Source organism: Peromyscus eremicus, unplaced genomic scaffold, assembly GCF_949786415.1.
Source record: "Peromyscus eremicus unplaced genomic scaffold, PerEre_H2_v1 PerEre#2#chr22_unloc_1, whole genome shotgun sequence".
NCBI classification, from domain to species: Eukaryota; Metazoa; Chordata; class Mammalia; order Rodentia; family Cricetidae; genus Peromyscus; species Peromyscus eremicus.
In genome coordinates, this window is record NW_026734286.1 from 8,849,457 (window position 1) to 8,866,004 (window position 16,548).

Genomic DNA, 16,548 nt, shown 5'->3' on the forward strand with positions numbered 1-16,548 from the left:
CACATAATAATCAAAACACTAAACATATAGAATAAAGTAAGAATATTAAAAGCAACAACCAGAAAAGGTCAAGTAACATATAAAGGCAGACCTCTCAGAATTACACCCTACTTTTCAAAGGAGACTCTAAAAGCCAGAAGATCCTGGACAGACATTCTGCAGACAGGAAGAGACCATGGATGCCAACATAGACTACTATATCCAGCAAAACTTTCCATCACCATGGATGGAGAAAACAAGATATTTCATGACAAAACCAGATATAAACAATACCTATCCATAAATCCAGCCCTATAAAAAATACCAGAAGGAAAACTCCAAGCCAAGGAAGTTAGTTGCCCCCAAGAAAGCAAAGGAAATAGATAACTGCATACCAGCAAAACCCAAAGAAAGAAAACACACACACAGGAACAAACATGTGCAAATGCATGCATGCATGCAATACCACCACCACCACCACCACCACCACCAAACCCAAACCCAAAAAATAACAGGAATTAACAATCACTGGTGATTAATATCTCTAAATATCAATGGACTCAATTCACCCATAAAAAGACACAGGTTAACAGAGCGGATATGAAAACAGGATCCATCCTTCTGCTGCACACAAGAAACATACCTCAGCTTCAAAGACAGACATTATCTCAGAATAAAGGGTTGGGAAAAGATTTTTCCAATCAAATGGACCTAAGAAGCAAACTTGTATAGCTATCCTAATAGCTAACAAAATAGACTTCAAATCAAAAGAAATGGAGGACATTGCATAGTCATCAAAGGAAAAATCCATCAAGATGAAGTCTTAATTCTGAATATCTATGTCTCAAAACATAAGGGGGCCCACATTTGTAAAAGAAATATTACTAAAGCTTAAATCACACACCAAAACCCACACATTAATAATGGGAGACTTCAACACCCCAGTCTCACCAATGGACAGTTCTGCCAGATAGAAACTTAACAGAAAAACAAAGGAACTAATAGATGCTATGACTCAAGTAGACTAAGACACCTAAAGAACATTTCACCCGAACACAAAAGTATATACCTTCTCAGCAACTCATGGACCTTTCTCGAAAACTGGCCACATACAAAATCTCAACAGATACAAAAAAAAATTGTAATAAACTCCTGTATCTTATTGGATCACCCTGGGTTAAAGTTAGAGATCAACAACAACACAAACTACAGACAAATTTCAAACTATGGAAACTGAATAACTCTCAACTGAATTACCAATGGGTCAAGGAAGTAATAAAGAAAAAAATTAAAGACTTCCTAGAATTCAATGAAACTGAATCCACATCATATCCAAACTTATGAGACACTGTGAAAGCAGTGCCAAGAGCAAAGTTTATAGCACTAAGGGCCTACATAAATAATTTGGAGAAATCTCACACTAATAACTTAACAGCATACCTAAAAGTTCTAGAACAAAAAGAAGTAAACTCACCCAAGAGAAGTAGATGGGAGGAAATAATCAAACCCTGGGTTGAAATCAATAAAATAGAAACAAAGAGAACAGTAATAAGAACCAATGAAAGGAAGTTGGTTCTTTGAGAAAATCAACAAGATAGACAAACCCTTTATCCAAACTAACTAAAACAGAGAGAAAATATCCAAATTAACAAAATTAGAAATGAAAATGGGGACAAAACAGACACAGAAAATCCAGAGCATCTTTAAGTCATACTTAAAATACCTAGACTTCACAAAATTCAAAAATATAAAAGAAATAGACAATTTTCTGGATAGGGAGCATATAACAAAATTAAATCAAGACCAGATAAACAATTTAAATAGACCTATAACCCCAAAGGAAATGGAAGAAATCATTAAAAGTCTCCCAACCAAAGAAGACAAGGGCCAGATGGTTTCAGTGCAGAATTCTATCAGAATTTCAAAGAAGAGCTAATACCAACATTCCTCAAACTATTTCACAAAATAGAAACAGAAGGAACATTGCCAAATTCTTTCAATGAGGCTATAGTTACCATGATACCCAAACCACAAAAAGATGTAACAAAGAAAGGGAATTACAGACCGTCTCTCTCATGAACAATGATGCAAAAATACTCAATAAAATACTGGCAAACTGAATCCAAGATCATATAAAAAAATCATCCACCACGATCAAGTAAGCTTCATCTCAGAGGTGCAGGGATGGTTCTCATATGCAAATCTGTCAGTGTAATCCATCATATAAATGAACTGACAGAAAAGAACCACATGATTATCTCATTAGATGCTGAAAAAATTTTTTGACAAGATATAACACCCCTTAATAATAAAGGTCTTGGAGAGATCAGGAATACAAGGAACATTCCTAAACATAATAAAAGCAATATACAGCAAGCTGACAGCCAACATTAAATTAAATGGACATAAACTCAAACCAATTCCATAAAAATCAGGAACAAGACAAGGTTGTCCACTCTCTCCATATTTATTCAATATAGTATTTGAAGTTACTAGCTAGAGCAATAAGAACAAAAGGTGATCAAGGGGATACAAGTTGGAAGGGAAGAATTAGAACTTTTGCTATTTGCAGATGATATGATAGTATACATAAGTGACCTCAAAAATACTACCAGGGAACTACTACAGCAGATAAACACCTTCAGTAACGTGGCTGGATTCAAGATTATGTAAAAAAAGAAAATCAGTAGCCTACTTATATACAAATGATAAACTGGCTGATAAAGAAATTAGAGAAACAACACCCTTTACAACAGCCACAAATAATATAAAATATCTTGGGGTAACTCTAACCAAACAAATGAAAGATCTGTATGACAAAAAGTTTAAGTCTTTGAAGAAAGAAATCAGAGAAGATATCAGAAAATGGAAAGATCTCCCATGCTCATGCATTGGAAGGATTAATATAGTAAAAATGGCAATCTTATCAAAAGAAATCTACAGATTCAATGCAATCACCATCAAAATTCCAACACAATTCTTCACCGATTTCAAAAGAACAATACTCAAGTTCATAAGGAAAAAAAAATATCCAGGATAGCTAATGTAATCTTGTATAATAAAGGAGCTTCCAGAGGTATCACGATCCCTCACTTCAAGCTCTACTATAGAGCTATAGTAATAAAAACAGCATGGTATTGGCATAAAAACAAACACCAAACAGGTAGATCATGGAATCGAATCGAAGACCCTGAGGTAAATTCATTCACCTGTGAACACCTAATTTTGAAAGAGAAGCCAAAATTATACAATGAAAAAAAAGAGCATCTTCAACAAATGGTGCTGGCATAACTGGATGTCAGCATGAAGAAGAATGCAAATAGCTCTATTACCCTGCACAAAACTCAAGTCCAAGTAGATCAAAGACCTCAACATAAATCCAGTTACACTGCAGCTGATAGAAGAGAAAGTGGGAAGTAGCCTTGATCACATTAGCAGAGGAGACTACTTCCCAAATATAACACCAGTAGTACAGACACTGAGAGCAACAATTAATAGATGGGACCACCTGAAACAGAGATGCCTCTGTAAAGCAAAGGACACTTGTCAATAAGACAAAATGGCAGCGTACAGAATTGGAAAACATCTTCACCAACCCCACACCAGAGGGCTGATCTCCAAAATATATAAAGAACTCAAGAAACTAGAGACATCAAAATACCAAATAATCCAAAGAAAAATGAGCTACTGGTGGGTTCCTGGCATTCGTGCTCGACCTGCCATATGGTGGGAATGAGGCCTCTGCAAGTGGCACATTAAGCTGCATGATGGATTTAGCCTTTGTAGGTACAAAACAAAAAAAGAGGTTTCTGGACTACACACTGCTTGGATAAAAGCATAGACCCATGATAGCTCCCAGAGCTGGTGGTAAACGTAGCCATGTTGGGAAGCTGAGGTGGGGAGAGCCAGCAGCCACAGCTGCTGCAGTTTAAAGCAACAGATTCACAATAAGACAGATTCAGATGTAATTGTTTACAATGTGTGTAAAATATACGTAGGCTTGAAAGAGACAAAAAAGATGATATATACAGTTATAGAAACAAATACATAGTTTTAAAAAATAAAGTCTTTAAAGAGACAGTAAAATTAATATAAAAAAGCCACATAAAGATGAATATTACACAGAGAATCTGGATTGTGTTGTCTTTGGGATTTTTAACTGCAGAAAAACATTTGATTGTAAAAGCTGTTGAGTTATGCCAAAATGTGTATTTTAAAGATACCTTGAATTCAAAATTTGGATGTAAGGATATGTTACTTTGGAAAGGAGACTCTGCTTTTGTTCCCATAGAAAGCCAGAGGCTATGGATTTGTTCCAGATTAAGATACATCAGGTTTGACCAGCCAAGACCCCCTGAAAGGTCTCTGATGACACCATGGCCCAGATGATCCAACATCCAGAACGATTTGAAGGCAACTGGCTCAGACGATACACCCTCATGGACTATTCCATAATTCTAAAATTTTCTTTGTGTCCCCATAAAATACAGCTCCCCCCTCCAGCAGGAAGTAGTAAGAGAAGCTACACCCAAATTCCCATATTATATGTAATTTTACTTTGTTAAGGTTAAAACCTTCCTTTTTGAAAAAAAAAAGGGGGGGGAGTGCTGTGGGATGTTCTGTATGGCAAATGTGTTGCTAATTAATCAATAAATAAAACACTGATTGGCCATTGGCTAGGCAGGAAGTGTAGGCGGGACAAGGAGGAGAATAAAGCTGGGAAGTGGAAGGCTGAGTCAGAGAGACACTGCCAGCCGCCATGATGACAAACAGCATGTGAAGATGCCGGTAAGCCACGAGCTATGTGGCAAGGTATAGATTTATAGAAATGGATTAATTTAAGATATAAGCACAGTTAGCAAGAAGCCTGCCACGGCCATACAGTTTGTAACCAATATAAGTCTCTGTGTTTACTTGGTCAGGTCTGAGAGGCTGTGGGACTGGCAGGTGAGAGAGATTTGCCCTGACCGTGGGCCAGGCAGGAAAACTTTAGCAACAGTACAAATTTAAAGAGAGAATTCTCAACAGAAGAATCTCAAATGGCTGAGATATACTTAAAGAATTGTTCAACATACTTAGGCATCAGGGAGCTGCAAATCAAAATGACTGAGACACCATCATACATCTGTCAAAATGGCTAAGATAAAAAACACTAGTGATGGTCTATGTTGGAGAGAATGTGGAGTAAGGGAAACACTCTTCCATTGCTGCTGGTGGGAGTGCAAACTTCTACAGCCACTTTGGAAAATGGTATAGTGGTTTATTAGAAACCTTTGAATCAATTTACAAGACCAAGCTATACTAATCTTGTGCATATAAACAAAAGATGCTCGATCATACCACAAGGGCATTTGCTCAACTATATTCACAGGAGCATTATTCATAATAGCCAGAACCTGAAACAACATGGATGCCCCTCAACTGAAGACTAGATAAAGAAAATGTAGCACATTTACAAAATGGAGTATTACTCAGCTGTAAAAAAAAAAACAATGACAGCATGAAATTTGCAGGCAAATGGATGGAACTACAAAAAAAATCATCCTGAGTGAGGTAACCCAGACCCAGAACAAAAACAGGCTATGTACTCACTCATAAGTGGATACTAGCTGTAAAGTAAAGGATAACCAGGTTACAATCCACAGCCCCAGAGCAGCTAGGTAACAAGGAGGACCCAAAGAAAGGTTCAAGGATTTCCTTGAGAAGGGGAAATAGAAAGAGATCTCCTGGGTAAACTGAGGGGGGTGGAGGTGCAGGAATATGAGGAATCAGGTTAGGTGTGTTGGGGGTGGGATGGATGGGGAGAATAATGAAAGAGATATCTTGATGGCAGGCAGTTTGGGATTAGGGAGAAATCTCATGCCAGGTAATCTCCCAGGAATCCATAGGATGACACCAGCTAAGACTCATAGCAATAGCAGATAGGGTGCCTGAACTGGCCTTCTCCTGTAATCAGATTGGTGACTATCTTAATTGTCATCAGAAAGCCTTTATCCAGTAACTGATGGAAGCAAATTCAGAGATCCACAGCCAAGCACTGGGTCGAGCTCCAGTGGAAAAGAGAGAGGAAGGAAATTATGAGGGAGGGGTGTGTGTGTGTGTGTGTGTGTGTGTGTGTGTGTGTGTGTGTCAAGGTCATGATGGAGGAACCCACAGAGCCAGCAGACCTGGGCTCCTGAGAGCTCCTCGTCTCTGGATAGGCAGCTAGGAAGCCTGCTTGGGACCAACCTAGGCCCTCTGCATGTGTGTGACAGTTGTGTAGCTTGGTCTGCTTGTGGGGTTCCTAGCAGTGGGATTAGGACCTGTTCTTGGTGTTTGAGCTGGCTTTGGGAGCCATTCCTGATGCTGGGTTGCCTTGTTCAACCTTCATGCAGGGGCAGGAGCTTGGTCATGCCTCAATTTGATGTGCCATGTTTTGTAGACTCCCATAGAGGCCTGCCCCTTTCTGCATGGAGACAGAGGAGGAGTGGATGGGGGGAGAGTAGAAGGGAGTTGGGGTAGGGAACGGGAGGATAGGAGGGGTGGGAAACTGGTTGGTATGTAAAATAAATGAAAAAAATTTAATAAAAAAAGAAAAGCAAAAGCAAATGAAAGCTAAAAAAGAAGCATGCAATGAACATGATACATTTACTTGAGATAGAAGGCAATTTTTCTTTTAACCCATCAGCTTATAATAGTTTATGTAAATGTTACATATATGTTATAAATACGGCCAGGTATGGTAGGTTAGGCCTTCAATCCTAGACCTCAGGAGGCAGAGGGAGATAGATCTGTGAGTTCTAGGCCAGCTATGACTACACAGTGAAACCCATATGAAGGGTTCACAACATGGTCTCATGGTTGGGTGTGTTTGCATATGCCTGGCGGACACTTCTGCCTAGCCAGTTCCAGGTCAAGATAGCCATTTCCGGGTCAAGGCATCTCGCATGACCAGGATCGTCTCCTGTGACCAGGATCCTTGACGTTGCATGGTTACGTAAGAGCGCACAGCTTAGCCATGTGATCTATGCACATGAGTAGAGTAGTTATGTCAACCTGTGCACGCCCAGCCTTTATAAGCCAGCACCATATTCCCGGTTCTTTCTTCTCCACACACTTGTTTCCTACAGGCCTGAGCACTCTCTGTCCCTTTTATCTTTAATAAAACTCTTATTAGCGGATTCTGTCGTGTTTTGTGACATTTGCTTGCAGGGTAAGAGCACAGCACTGCAACAAAACTAACCATATATATATATATATGGTGTAGAGTTGACAACTGTCTGCTCTAGGGAGACATGTCTCTTGAATGTAATTTTTGAAGATTAATAGTGTATCATGTTAATTTATTTTTTCTCACATAGATCCTCATAATTGTTTGAATGCTTTTATGTTGATAAAAGAATCAACTTTTAAATGTTTGAAAAAGTAAAACTGTGGTTTTAAAATTACTGATATTTAAAACTTAGATTTTTTGGTTGGAGAGATAGCACAGCTGTTAAGAGAACATACCGCTTTTGCAGGGAACTCAAGATTAACTTCATAACCTATACCAGGCAGAAAAAGCTTGACTCAAAAACAAACAAACACCCCCCCAAAAAAAAAACAAAAAACAAAACAGACAAAAAGGTACACAGACATATCTTTCTTTAAGGTTTTTTGAGATGGGCTCTCACTATGCAGCACTAGGTGGCCTAGAAAACACTATGTGCTGTTTCACAAAGAATAAAGATATCAATAGAACATAAGAGAAAACTTATAAAGATACAATTAATATAGAGTCAGTTTTGACTCACCAGGCTAGGAAACTCAGCTTGCCTGATCTTACTGACACTCATGACTGGACCACCCTGGCATCTACATGCAAATATATTAATGACACAGAATTTACGCCCTGCACAGAATTAACTGCAGACCGGTCCTACACCTGAATGTTCAGTGCCCAGTGCAGAACTTCTAGATGACACTAGAGTGACCAGGGCTCTGTGAGTTAACAACCTGCCTCCCACCTGCAGTAACGCAAGTGGCGTATGTGGCGTATGCGGGCGCACAGCATGCTGATGTCACAATAAGGAAATATCCAACCACAGTACCAACATCCCTGTATTCTGTGTAGCCACAGCCGCAGCCGCCGCATATGGAAGTTACTCAGAAGCTGCAGGACTTAGGAGTTGCAGGAACAGCAGGAAACTCAGACCTCACGGGCCGCCGCGTCCGCCGGTTCCCACAGCCCCGGGACCCACACCGGCTCCCGCACCTTCTCCCCGGGTGGAAACGGCGACCCTCGCTCACCATAGCGGATTCCGAGCTCGCCCCGCTCTCCTCACAGATCCCGGCAGCGGGTCACAGCGCAGCACACGGAACAAGAGAGTCTCCCTCAGCCTTGGAGCCGCGGAACCTGCAGCATGGAGGACCGGAAATGCCCACCCTATTCTGACTGGGAGGCCCTGATTGGCTAGTGTGTCCTGAGTGACAGGAACAGCTCCCCTAGGGACAGAGTACCGGAGGGACGCAGCACAGTAGTTCCCAGCCCTGGCTTCCACCTCAGGCACAGAGCTGTCCCAGACCGGCTGAGGTTGGCTTTGCTGCAAAACTTGGAACTGGGCTGTAAGGTCGTCCCTGCACCTTTCCTGCAGTCAGTAGGCACTTCTTCGTCCTGGACACAGGATGTTAGGTCTCAAACCAGGGACAAATGGCTGAGGTGCCTAATTAACATATCCAAGCAAGACATTGTTTGCCAGATTCTCCCTGCATCCTTCAGCTCCTATCTGTTACAGGGTGTGGTCTATCATACCCCCGGGCAGGACACCCTTTCCTGTGGACTGTGCAAGTGAGCTTCTCAAGGGACCTTCTTTTTGGGCAGGTGAAATGATATTTTGCTCCTTTCTCATCCCTGTTATGCTCCTAGGCCTGTGTCCCCAGCACCTGAAATGCTGACTACAGGAAATCCGGGCTGACTCAGTAATGGAGGCTTCCGCAAGTCCTGCAATCTCAGGAGAAAGTCCCTGAACTCAGGTGTTACCCAGTAGGGCCAGAGTAACTGTCAGGTCAGGCAACTCCAACCCTACCCACAAGCCCTTCTAGCACCATGGCAGGCTGCAGAGTGGGGTGAGGGACCCCCACCATCCCACCCAGAGTGAGAAGTGTAGTACCTAGAACCTGTGCTGGGACCAGCTACCTACTGAGTCAGACCTTAACCCTGTCCAGCTTCTTTGGAGTTCAGGACTCATTTCTGGGACACTAGTCAGGTTTGCTATGAGATTGAGAAAGGACAAAGAAGACCTGTCAGTTTCAGGGACAACCATACATCAGGCCAGCTATGGAAAACGTACTATAATTTTTACTTTTGTAAAAAGAAAGGTTGATTTTTTAAAAAAAAAATGTACTAAAAATCTGCAATCTCTTAAACACCTATTCTGTAGAAAAGATCCGTCTATAAATACAAAATTTTAGTCAACTAAACCCTACAGGATTGTGGTATTGTATTCCCCCAAATATTGTGCATGCTAATAAACTTATCTGGGGTCAGAGACAGAACAGCTACAATATTAAACATAAAGGATAGGCAGTGGTAGCACATGCCTTTAATCCTAGTTTTCCAGAGGCATAAATCCATGTGTTCAAGGATACAGACAGGCATGGTGACTCATCATGCCTTTAATCCCAGGGAGTGGTGGTAGAAAGCAGAAAGGTATATAAGGCGTGAGGACCAGAAACTAGAAGCATTTGGCTGGTTAAGCTTTCAGGCTTTGGAGCAACACAGTTCAGCTGAGATTCATTCTGGATGAGGACTCAGAGGCTTCCAGTCTGAGGAAACAGGACCAGATGAGGAACTGGCAAGGTGAGATAGCTGTGGCTTGTTCTGTCTCTCTGATCTACCAGCATTGACCCCAATAACTGGCCTGGGGTTTGATTTTATTAATAAGAACTTTTAAGATTCATGCTACACAGGATCAAAGTATTTTTACTTAATCACTCCATATTTACTAGAGAGACTCTTGATATTCTGACAACTAAATATACATATTTTACTGCCTATTTTAATATGAGGCTTCAGATATACTTTTCTCTCAATTCTGCATCATTACTGAAAATTAGGTAAGCCAAATGAAGAAAAAAATGTTTTCACATCATGCTTCTATTGTTTCATTTTCTTTGTCAGGGTCTTACTCTGCCATCCTTCCTGGTCTTGAACCCATTATGCAGACCAGCCTAGGTTTGAGATCATAAAGATCAGTTTGCCTCTTCTGCAGAGTGCTAAGAATAAAGGGCTGCATCACCATGCCTGACTTGTATTAATTATGCACATTTAGTCATTAAATAAACAGAAGCCAGGTGTGGCACACAACTGTCCTCTGTACTGAGCACACTGTGGCAGGAGGATCACTGAGATTTAGGCAAGGTTAAAAGAGAGACCCTTTCTCAAAAGAGCAAATAGGAAAGCATGTGCAGGCTCTGCCATGCCAGCTTTGGGGACCATTAGTGTCAGTCTTTGTCCTGGAGTTCACATGGATCTATGGCACCTTGGCCTTTGCCCCACAGTCCCCTGTCCACTTTGTAGCTTCTCTGTCTGCAATCTGTGATGGTGCTGAAGCAGCAGCCAGCAGCAGTGGAAAAAATATGAAGAATCCTTGTCCAGCTGCTGTACTGCTGTACTCCACTGCTTTGTGGGAGAATTTTATCCTGTGTCCTGCTTGCAGACATTCCACTGAGGATTCTTTAAAGCTGCACTAACACTTGAATTGCATGTTCAGTCTGGCTCACAATATGATTTCAGCCACAGGTAATATACTTTCCCAAGGCCACTCATTTCTACCTCACCTTGGAAACTAGCAGGTGTAGTCACATGTTAATTTGGATTGCAGAAGTGGTTGAACAGTCATTGATAGCCCCTTGATGGATCAGAGGTTTGTAGTGGTATATTTGATCACACTGTGTACACTGAGTTTTCATTTGTTTAACTATGTAAGATGTGTTGCATTTGATATGTTGTGGAATATTTTGTTTAACTATGTAAATTGTTTAAGTATGTAGTGTTGCTGATTGACCCGGCCTGCTTATGTCACCTGATTGGGCTAATAAAAAATTAAATGGCCAGTACATATGTAGGGATAAGTGGGGCTAGTAGGCAAAGAAAAAAGTGGGAAGAAGAAAGAGGAGCCAGCTAGCCAGACATGGAGGAAGCAGAAAAGCAGAATGGACAGTATGTAGATGAGGTAAGCGAGTCTTGGAGCAGCACATATATTTACAGAAATAGGTTAATTGAAGTTAGAAAAGCTAGATACAAACAAGCTTAAGCTAAGGCTGAGCTTTCATAACTAATAGTAAGTCTTCACGTCGTGCTCTGGGGGCAGTCTAAGAAAGCCTGCTACAGTTGAAGCCCAATGTGTGGCCTGTATTTCCTTGTAGGGCCTGAAAAGGCTGAAAAAATAAAACAAAATAAAACCCGATATGGCCTTCTAGTAGCCTGGTTCTTGTAGCATACAGAGTCAGAGTTCTGCCATAGGGCAAGCACTGGAGCAGCCAGAACATTAAGTTGAAATAGCCTGCTAAGAAAAATCACCTGCTGCAGCATAGCACCAAAATCTGGGATGGTTAAATGCATCTTCTAGTTAAATGCAGCTCTCTAGCCAGGCCCACAAATAAGGCTGGCTCTCATGGACCTGAGGATAAGGCAGTGCCAGCCACCAGTGCCAGGTGCTAAGTGGAGCCTGGTCAGTTAAGGTTTGGCTCACGAGGTCAGAAAAGACTACAGGCACACAGTAAGGACAGTTCCAGATGGAAAAAAACCCTCTAAACAGATTATATTGTGCATAAAATGTGCTTAAGTGCATGAAAAAGAACATAAAATGGGTATAGTCACTCAAAGAACAAATAAATAGCTTATAAATAATGTCAAGTCTTTAAAGAGAGAGTAAAGTAATATAAAAGAAAAAAGCCACATAAAGATGGGAAATACACAGGGATTCTAGATCCTGTATGGTGTTGTGCTGACTTTGAATTTTTTAAATGCTGATGTGTGAACGACAGCTGCTGTGAGACACTGGATTGTAAAAGAGACTGCTGAATTAAACCAGCCTAGGTATTTAAGGGATGTCTTAACTTTAAAATGGAATACGGGAAATGTATTGCAATTTGGGACAGGTTATATTTTTGTTTCCACAGGAAATGAAAGACTGAGGATTCCTCCAAAACTAATAGAAATCAAGTTTGATTAGGAGAGATCCCCTGAAAATATTGACCACTGACATAAAGAAATAAACCAAGAAAAAAACTATAAGGCAAGTGACATGTATGCTGATCCCTTTACATGGGAATAGCTCTGAAACTGTATGAGACATGATACATCTTGTTGGCTACAGAGTTTTCATAATGATTTGGTTATACAGTCCAAACTGACATAAACTTGACAGGTGCCTTCTGTCTGCTCAAACATAAAACAAAAAAAATTATTCATAACTGAGCTGTGCACACCACACATTCCATACTTACATTAATGCAAGTACATGTGTTACCTTTCGACATTTGTGTGCTTTCAGAAAAAAAGGACCAAACACCAATAAAGACAAGTAGCCCAGGTGGCCCAGCCTTTCAGAATGCCCTTGTTACAGTTTCCTCAAAAATCTCTAGAACAACTTCACGGCAGCTAGCTGAGGTGGTCCTATCTCACAGACCACTCCAGAAAGATGTCAGATAAGCCCTTCACTTTCCCATTACACAGAGACTTGACAACAAATGTTAGAACTAGTTTTCCTGGGACTTGACCATTATCTCAATATTCTCAGGGTCCCCTCAAGATACTGTTACCCTCAAATAGCAAGAAACAGTCTAGAGAACACAGTGCCCTCATAACCAAGAGGTTGGGTATGTGGGTTTTGGTCATTCTGTGGGATATGGATGTTTGTCATCATTTGGGGGAGGTATATGAATATAAGCTAAAAAGAAAACCATTAATATCAAATACTTTACATTGGTATGATTTTGGTATGTTGATACAACTTTAAAATTATTTTTGTTACACTGTTTCTACTCTTGTTTTGGTATTATGCTCATGTAGCTCATGTAAAAATATAATGTGTAATTAAGAAATGCAGGTTAGTATTTAGTCATCAATAACAATCAAACTTTTAGACATATTATGTATGTTTTCAAGGTTAAACAAGTGTATTGAAATAGGTGGTGTTCAAACACTTCAAATACCTACAGAATATGGCATTGAAAATGTTTTGTAACACAAGGCTTTTCATAGGAGTGAGACACATCTGCTCCTGGTAGCGCCAATTTGCTTCAAAAAAAGATGATGGGCATCAAAGAACCTTTGTATGGAGTTGGCTTTCAGTGTGTCAAATGTAGCCATTTGGACAAGAAAACTGCCCTTGCCTCGATTTCTAATAGTATACCATCAAAACTGGACGTGCAGGACACAAATAAAAGTGACTGTCAAACTTTGTCAAGAAAAGGTGTGACAGTCCTTCAAAGTTCATGATTCATAGAAAAGTCTGCTAGATACTAGACCTGTAGGCCAAAAGTGAATGTCACAAAGATGTAGGAACACTGGGTGACTATCCAGGCAGCCAGCTGTGTGGTGGTATTTTACTTGTACTGAAATGTGATTTTAATTGTATGTTAATAAATAAAGTTGCCTGGGGGTCAGAGCTATTAGAGCCATAGCAAGTGCGAGGCAGTGGTGGCGCATGCCTTTAAGGACCTGGAGGGCGGTACATACAGGCAGTGACAAGGCAGTCACGTGTTTAGGTTTACAACCAATGAGAAGGCAGAACAGCTAGACTATATAAAGACATACACACAGGAAGTAGGCCTCCTTTTTGGAGAGCTCTCTTGACTGAAGAGGATCACTGAAGCAGGAAGGGTGAGGCTCTTAGCTCTGACCTCTTGGCTTTCTTCTCTGAATCGGCTCTGTGTATCTTATTTAATAAGACGGTTGGTTACATCTACACAGCTGTTTCTGTCATTTCTGTAGTTTGGAAGTTTCTTGCTCTGCACTTCATGTTTACTCAGGTTATATTATATCCTTCTCAAATCTTTGATCGAGATAATTAGAGTTTTCCTGAGTTATGATAGAAGGTAAATTAGTTACAAAACATTGAACTCAACAAGGTAAGTTTATATAATAGAGCAGTTTCTCTGAATTTGCCAAATACAAATGGACTAGACATTTAGAATGTAATCTTTATTTGATAATTATTCTTGTTGTATATAGTTTTGCTGTATTATAGTTAAAACCTTTCTTTTTCATCTAGACAAAAAAGAGGGAATGTAGTAGGATATTATATCTCATGGTGGACTGTAGTTTGAAGTTTCTCTGGTCACAAGTGGCCCTGTCATCCTGCAGCCACTTATGAAATAATTACTCAGAGGCTTAATATTAATTACAAACTGTATGGCCTATGGCTTAGGATTCTTGCTAAATAGCTCGTATAACTTAACTTAACCCATTACTATTAATCAATGTATCACCATGTGTTTGTGGCTTTACCTGTGTCCCATTTCATGTTGCTCCTTGGACATCAGGCTGGCATTTCTCCACTCTGCCTTTCTTCTCTTACTATCTCTTTTGTATTTTCCCTCCTGGCTTCATCCTGCACTGCCATAGGCCAATGAAGTTTTACTTATCAAATAGGAGCCACACATATTCACAGCATACAGAAAGATATCCCACAGTAGTGACCCCCAAGTTTGCATTGTGTAACTATGTAAAGATGTGTTGCATTTGTTTTTTGTTTTTTTCTCTCTCCTTTTTAAAATTTTATTTTATTTTATTTTACAATATAATTTAGTTCTACATATCAGCCATGGATTCCCTTATTCTGCCCCCTCCTGCCACCCTCCCCTTCCCCCTAGCACACCCCTCATTCCCACCTCCTCCAGGGCAAAGCCTCCCCCGAGGACTGAGATCAACCTGGTAGACTCAGACCAGGCAGGTCCAGTCCCCTCCGCCCAGGCTGAGCCAAGCATCCCTGCATAAGCCCCAGGTTTCAAACAGCCAACTCATGCACTGAACACAGGACCCGGTCCCACTGCCTGGATGCCTCCCAAACAGAACAAGCCAAGATATTCAGAGGGCCTGATCCAGTTGGGGGCCCCTCAGCCATTGGTTCATGGTTCATGTGTTTCCATTCTTTTGGCTATTTGTTCCTATGCTTTATCCAACCTTGGTTTCAACAATTCTTGCTCATATAAACCCTCCTTTTTCTCCCTAATTGGACTGCCAGAGCTCCACTCAGGGCCTAGCTATGGATCTCTGCATCCAGTTCCCTCAGTCATTGGATGGAGTTTCTAGCACGACAATTAGGGTGTTTGGCCATCCTATCACCAGAGTAGGTCAGTTCGGGCTGTATCTTGACCATTGCCAGCAGTCTATTGTGGGGGTATCTTTGTGAGTTTCTGTGGGCCTCTCTAGCACTTTGCTTCTTCCTATTCTCATGTGGTCTTCATTTACCATGGTTTCCTATTCCTTGTTCTCCCTCTCTGTTGTTGATCCAGCTGGGATCTCCCACTCCCCCAAGCTCTCTTTCCCTCGACCCTCACCCTTCATTACCCCCACTCATGTCCAGGCTGTTCATGTAGACCTCATCCATTTCTCCATCATTGGGCGATCCCCGTGTCTTTCTTGGGGTCCTGTTTTCCAGGTAGCCTCCCTGGTGATGTGAGTAGCAGTCCAGTCATCCTTGTTCCATATCTAGTATCTTCCCCCTTTTCTTCAGTGTAGATTCAGTGATCTACCTATTTATCCTATTATTTCTTTATCTTATTTCTCAGAGTAGATTCAATGATCTATCTCATATCTTATTCTCTTTTTCTTTTTGCTTTCTAGGGGTGAAGATATCTTTAGGGAATCTTGAAAAGAAAATTTTGGGTTAATTGTCAAGTCCTGTATCATTTGTCCAGTGTCTGCATAAAAGGAAAGTTCAGGACTTGTCACAAGTCCTTGCTCGAGTAGTCTGTCAGGCTGGATCATCTCAGCTAGTCATCTTGAAATTGTCCTGACCAGTTTGTAGTCCAAAGTCGATTTTTTCGTGGTGTTAATCAGCCTAATGGCTTTACCATAGTCCATGTGGAATCATCATTGTGGAGTCCTGTTGTCTTTTTGAAGATTTCAAAGTCACTGTTAGGCATGGTCATGGTTCCCTGCAGACTTTTTTTTTTCTTTTTTTGCCTCCTCTGTGGTTTGGAGTAATCACAGTCTGATAAATGTCTGTCTCATGGAACCATGAACATTCTTCCCTAGAACAGAAAATCTTCACAGCAATTTCTCCCCACCATTTGTCTTGCCAAACTTTTCCAGACTGACCTTTGCTGATGCTTTCTTGTAACACGATGGGCCTGGCAATTCTTCTCTGAACCAGCAGCAGTAAACCCTTTGTCCCAGGTAGCAGCATCACCACAGTCACCAACATGATGAGAAGGAGCTGGCAACTCGGAGTAGCAGCTACTGCCTCCATAGTCCCACCACTGTTTGTGGTTCGGTCCAGGCCAAAGCTTCTCCCAAGCCTCCTAGGCCGGCCTCAAACTCGGGATCCTCCTGCCTCTGCCTCCTTCAGTAAAACCTACCGGCATGTGCCACCAGAACTG

At 41.1% G+C, this 16,548-nt stretch overlaps 1 protein-coding gene and 1 pseudogene across 1 annotated transcript in view; one reads left to right on the forward strand and one right to left on the reverse strand.

Moving 5' to 3' along the window:
- The window catches only part of LOC131900825 (zinc finger protein 260-like), a 35,464-nt gene extending 27,093 nt beyond the window's left edge, over nucleotides 1–8,371 (reverse strand). Inside the window, exon 1 of the mRNA XM_059252156.1 lies at nucleotides 8,248–8,371. Within this exon, the coding sequence (XP_059108139.1) occupies nucleotides 8,248–8,250 (3 nt within the window). The 5' untranslated portion in view covers nucleotides 8,251–8,371. The remainder of the gene's footprint in view (nucleotides 1–8,247) is intronic.
- LOC131900449 (excitatory amino acid transporter 4-like) overlaps nucleotides 1–16,548 on the forward strand; it is a 419,569-nt pseudogene that overhangs the window by 92,489 nt on the left and 310,532 nt on the right.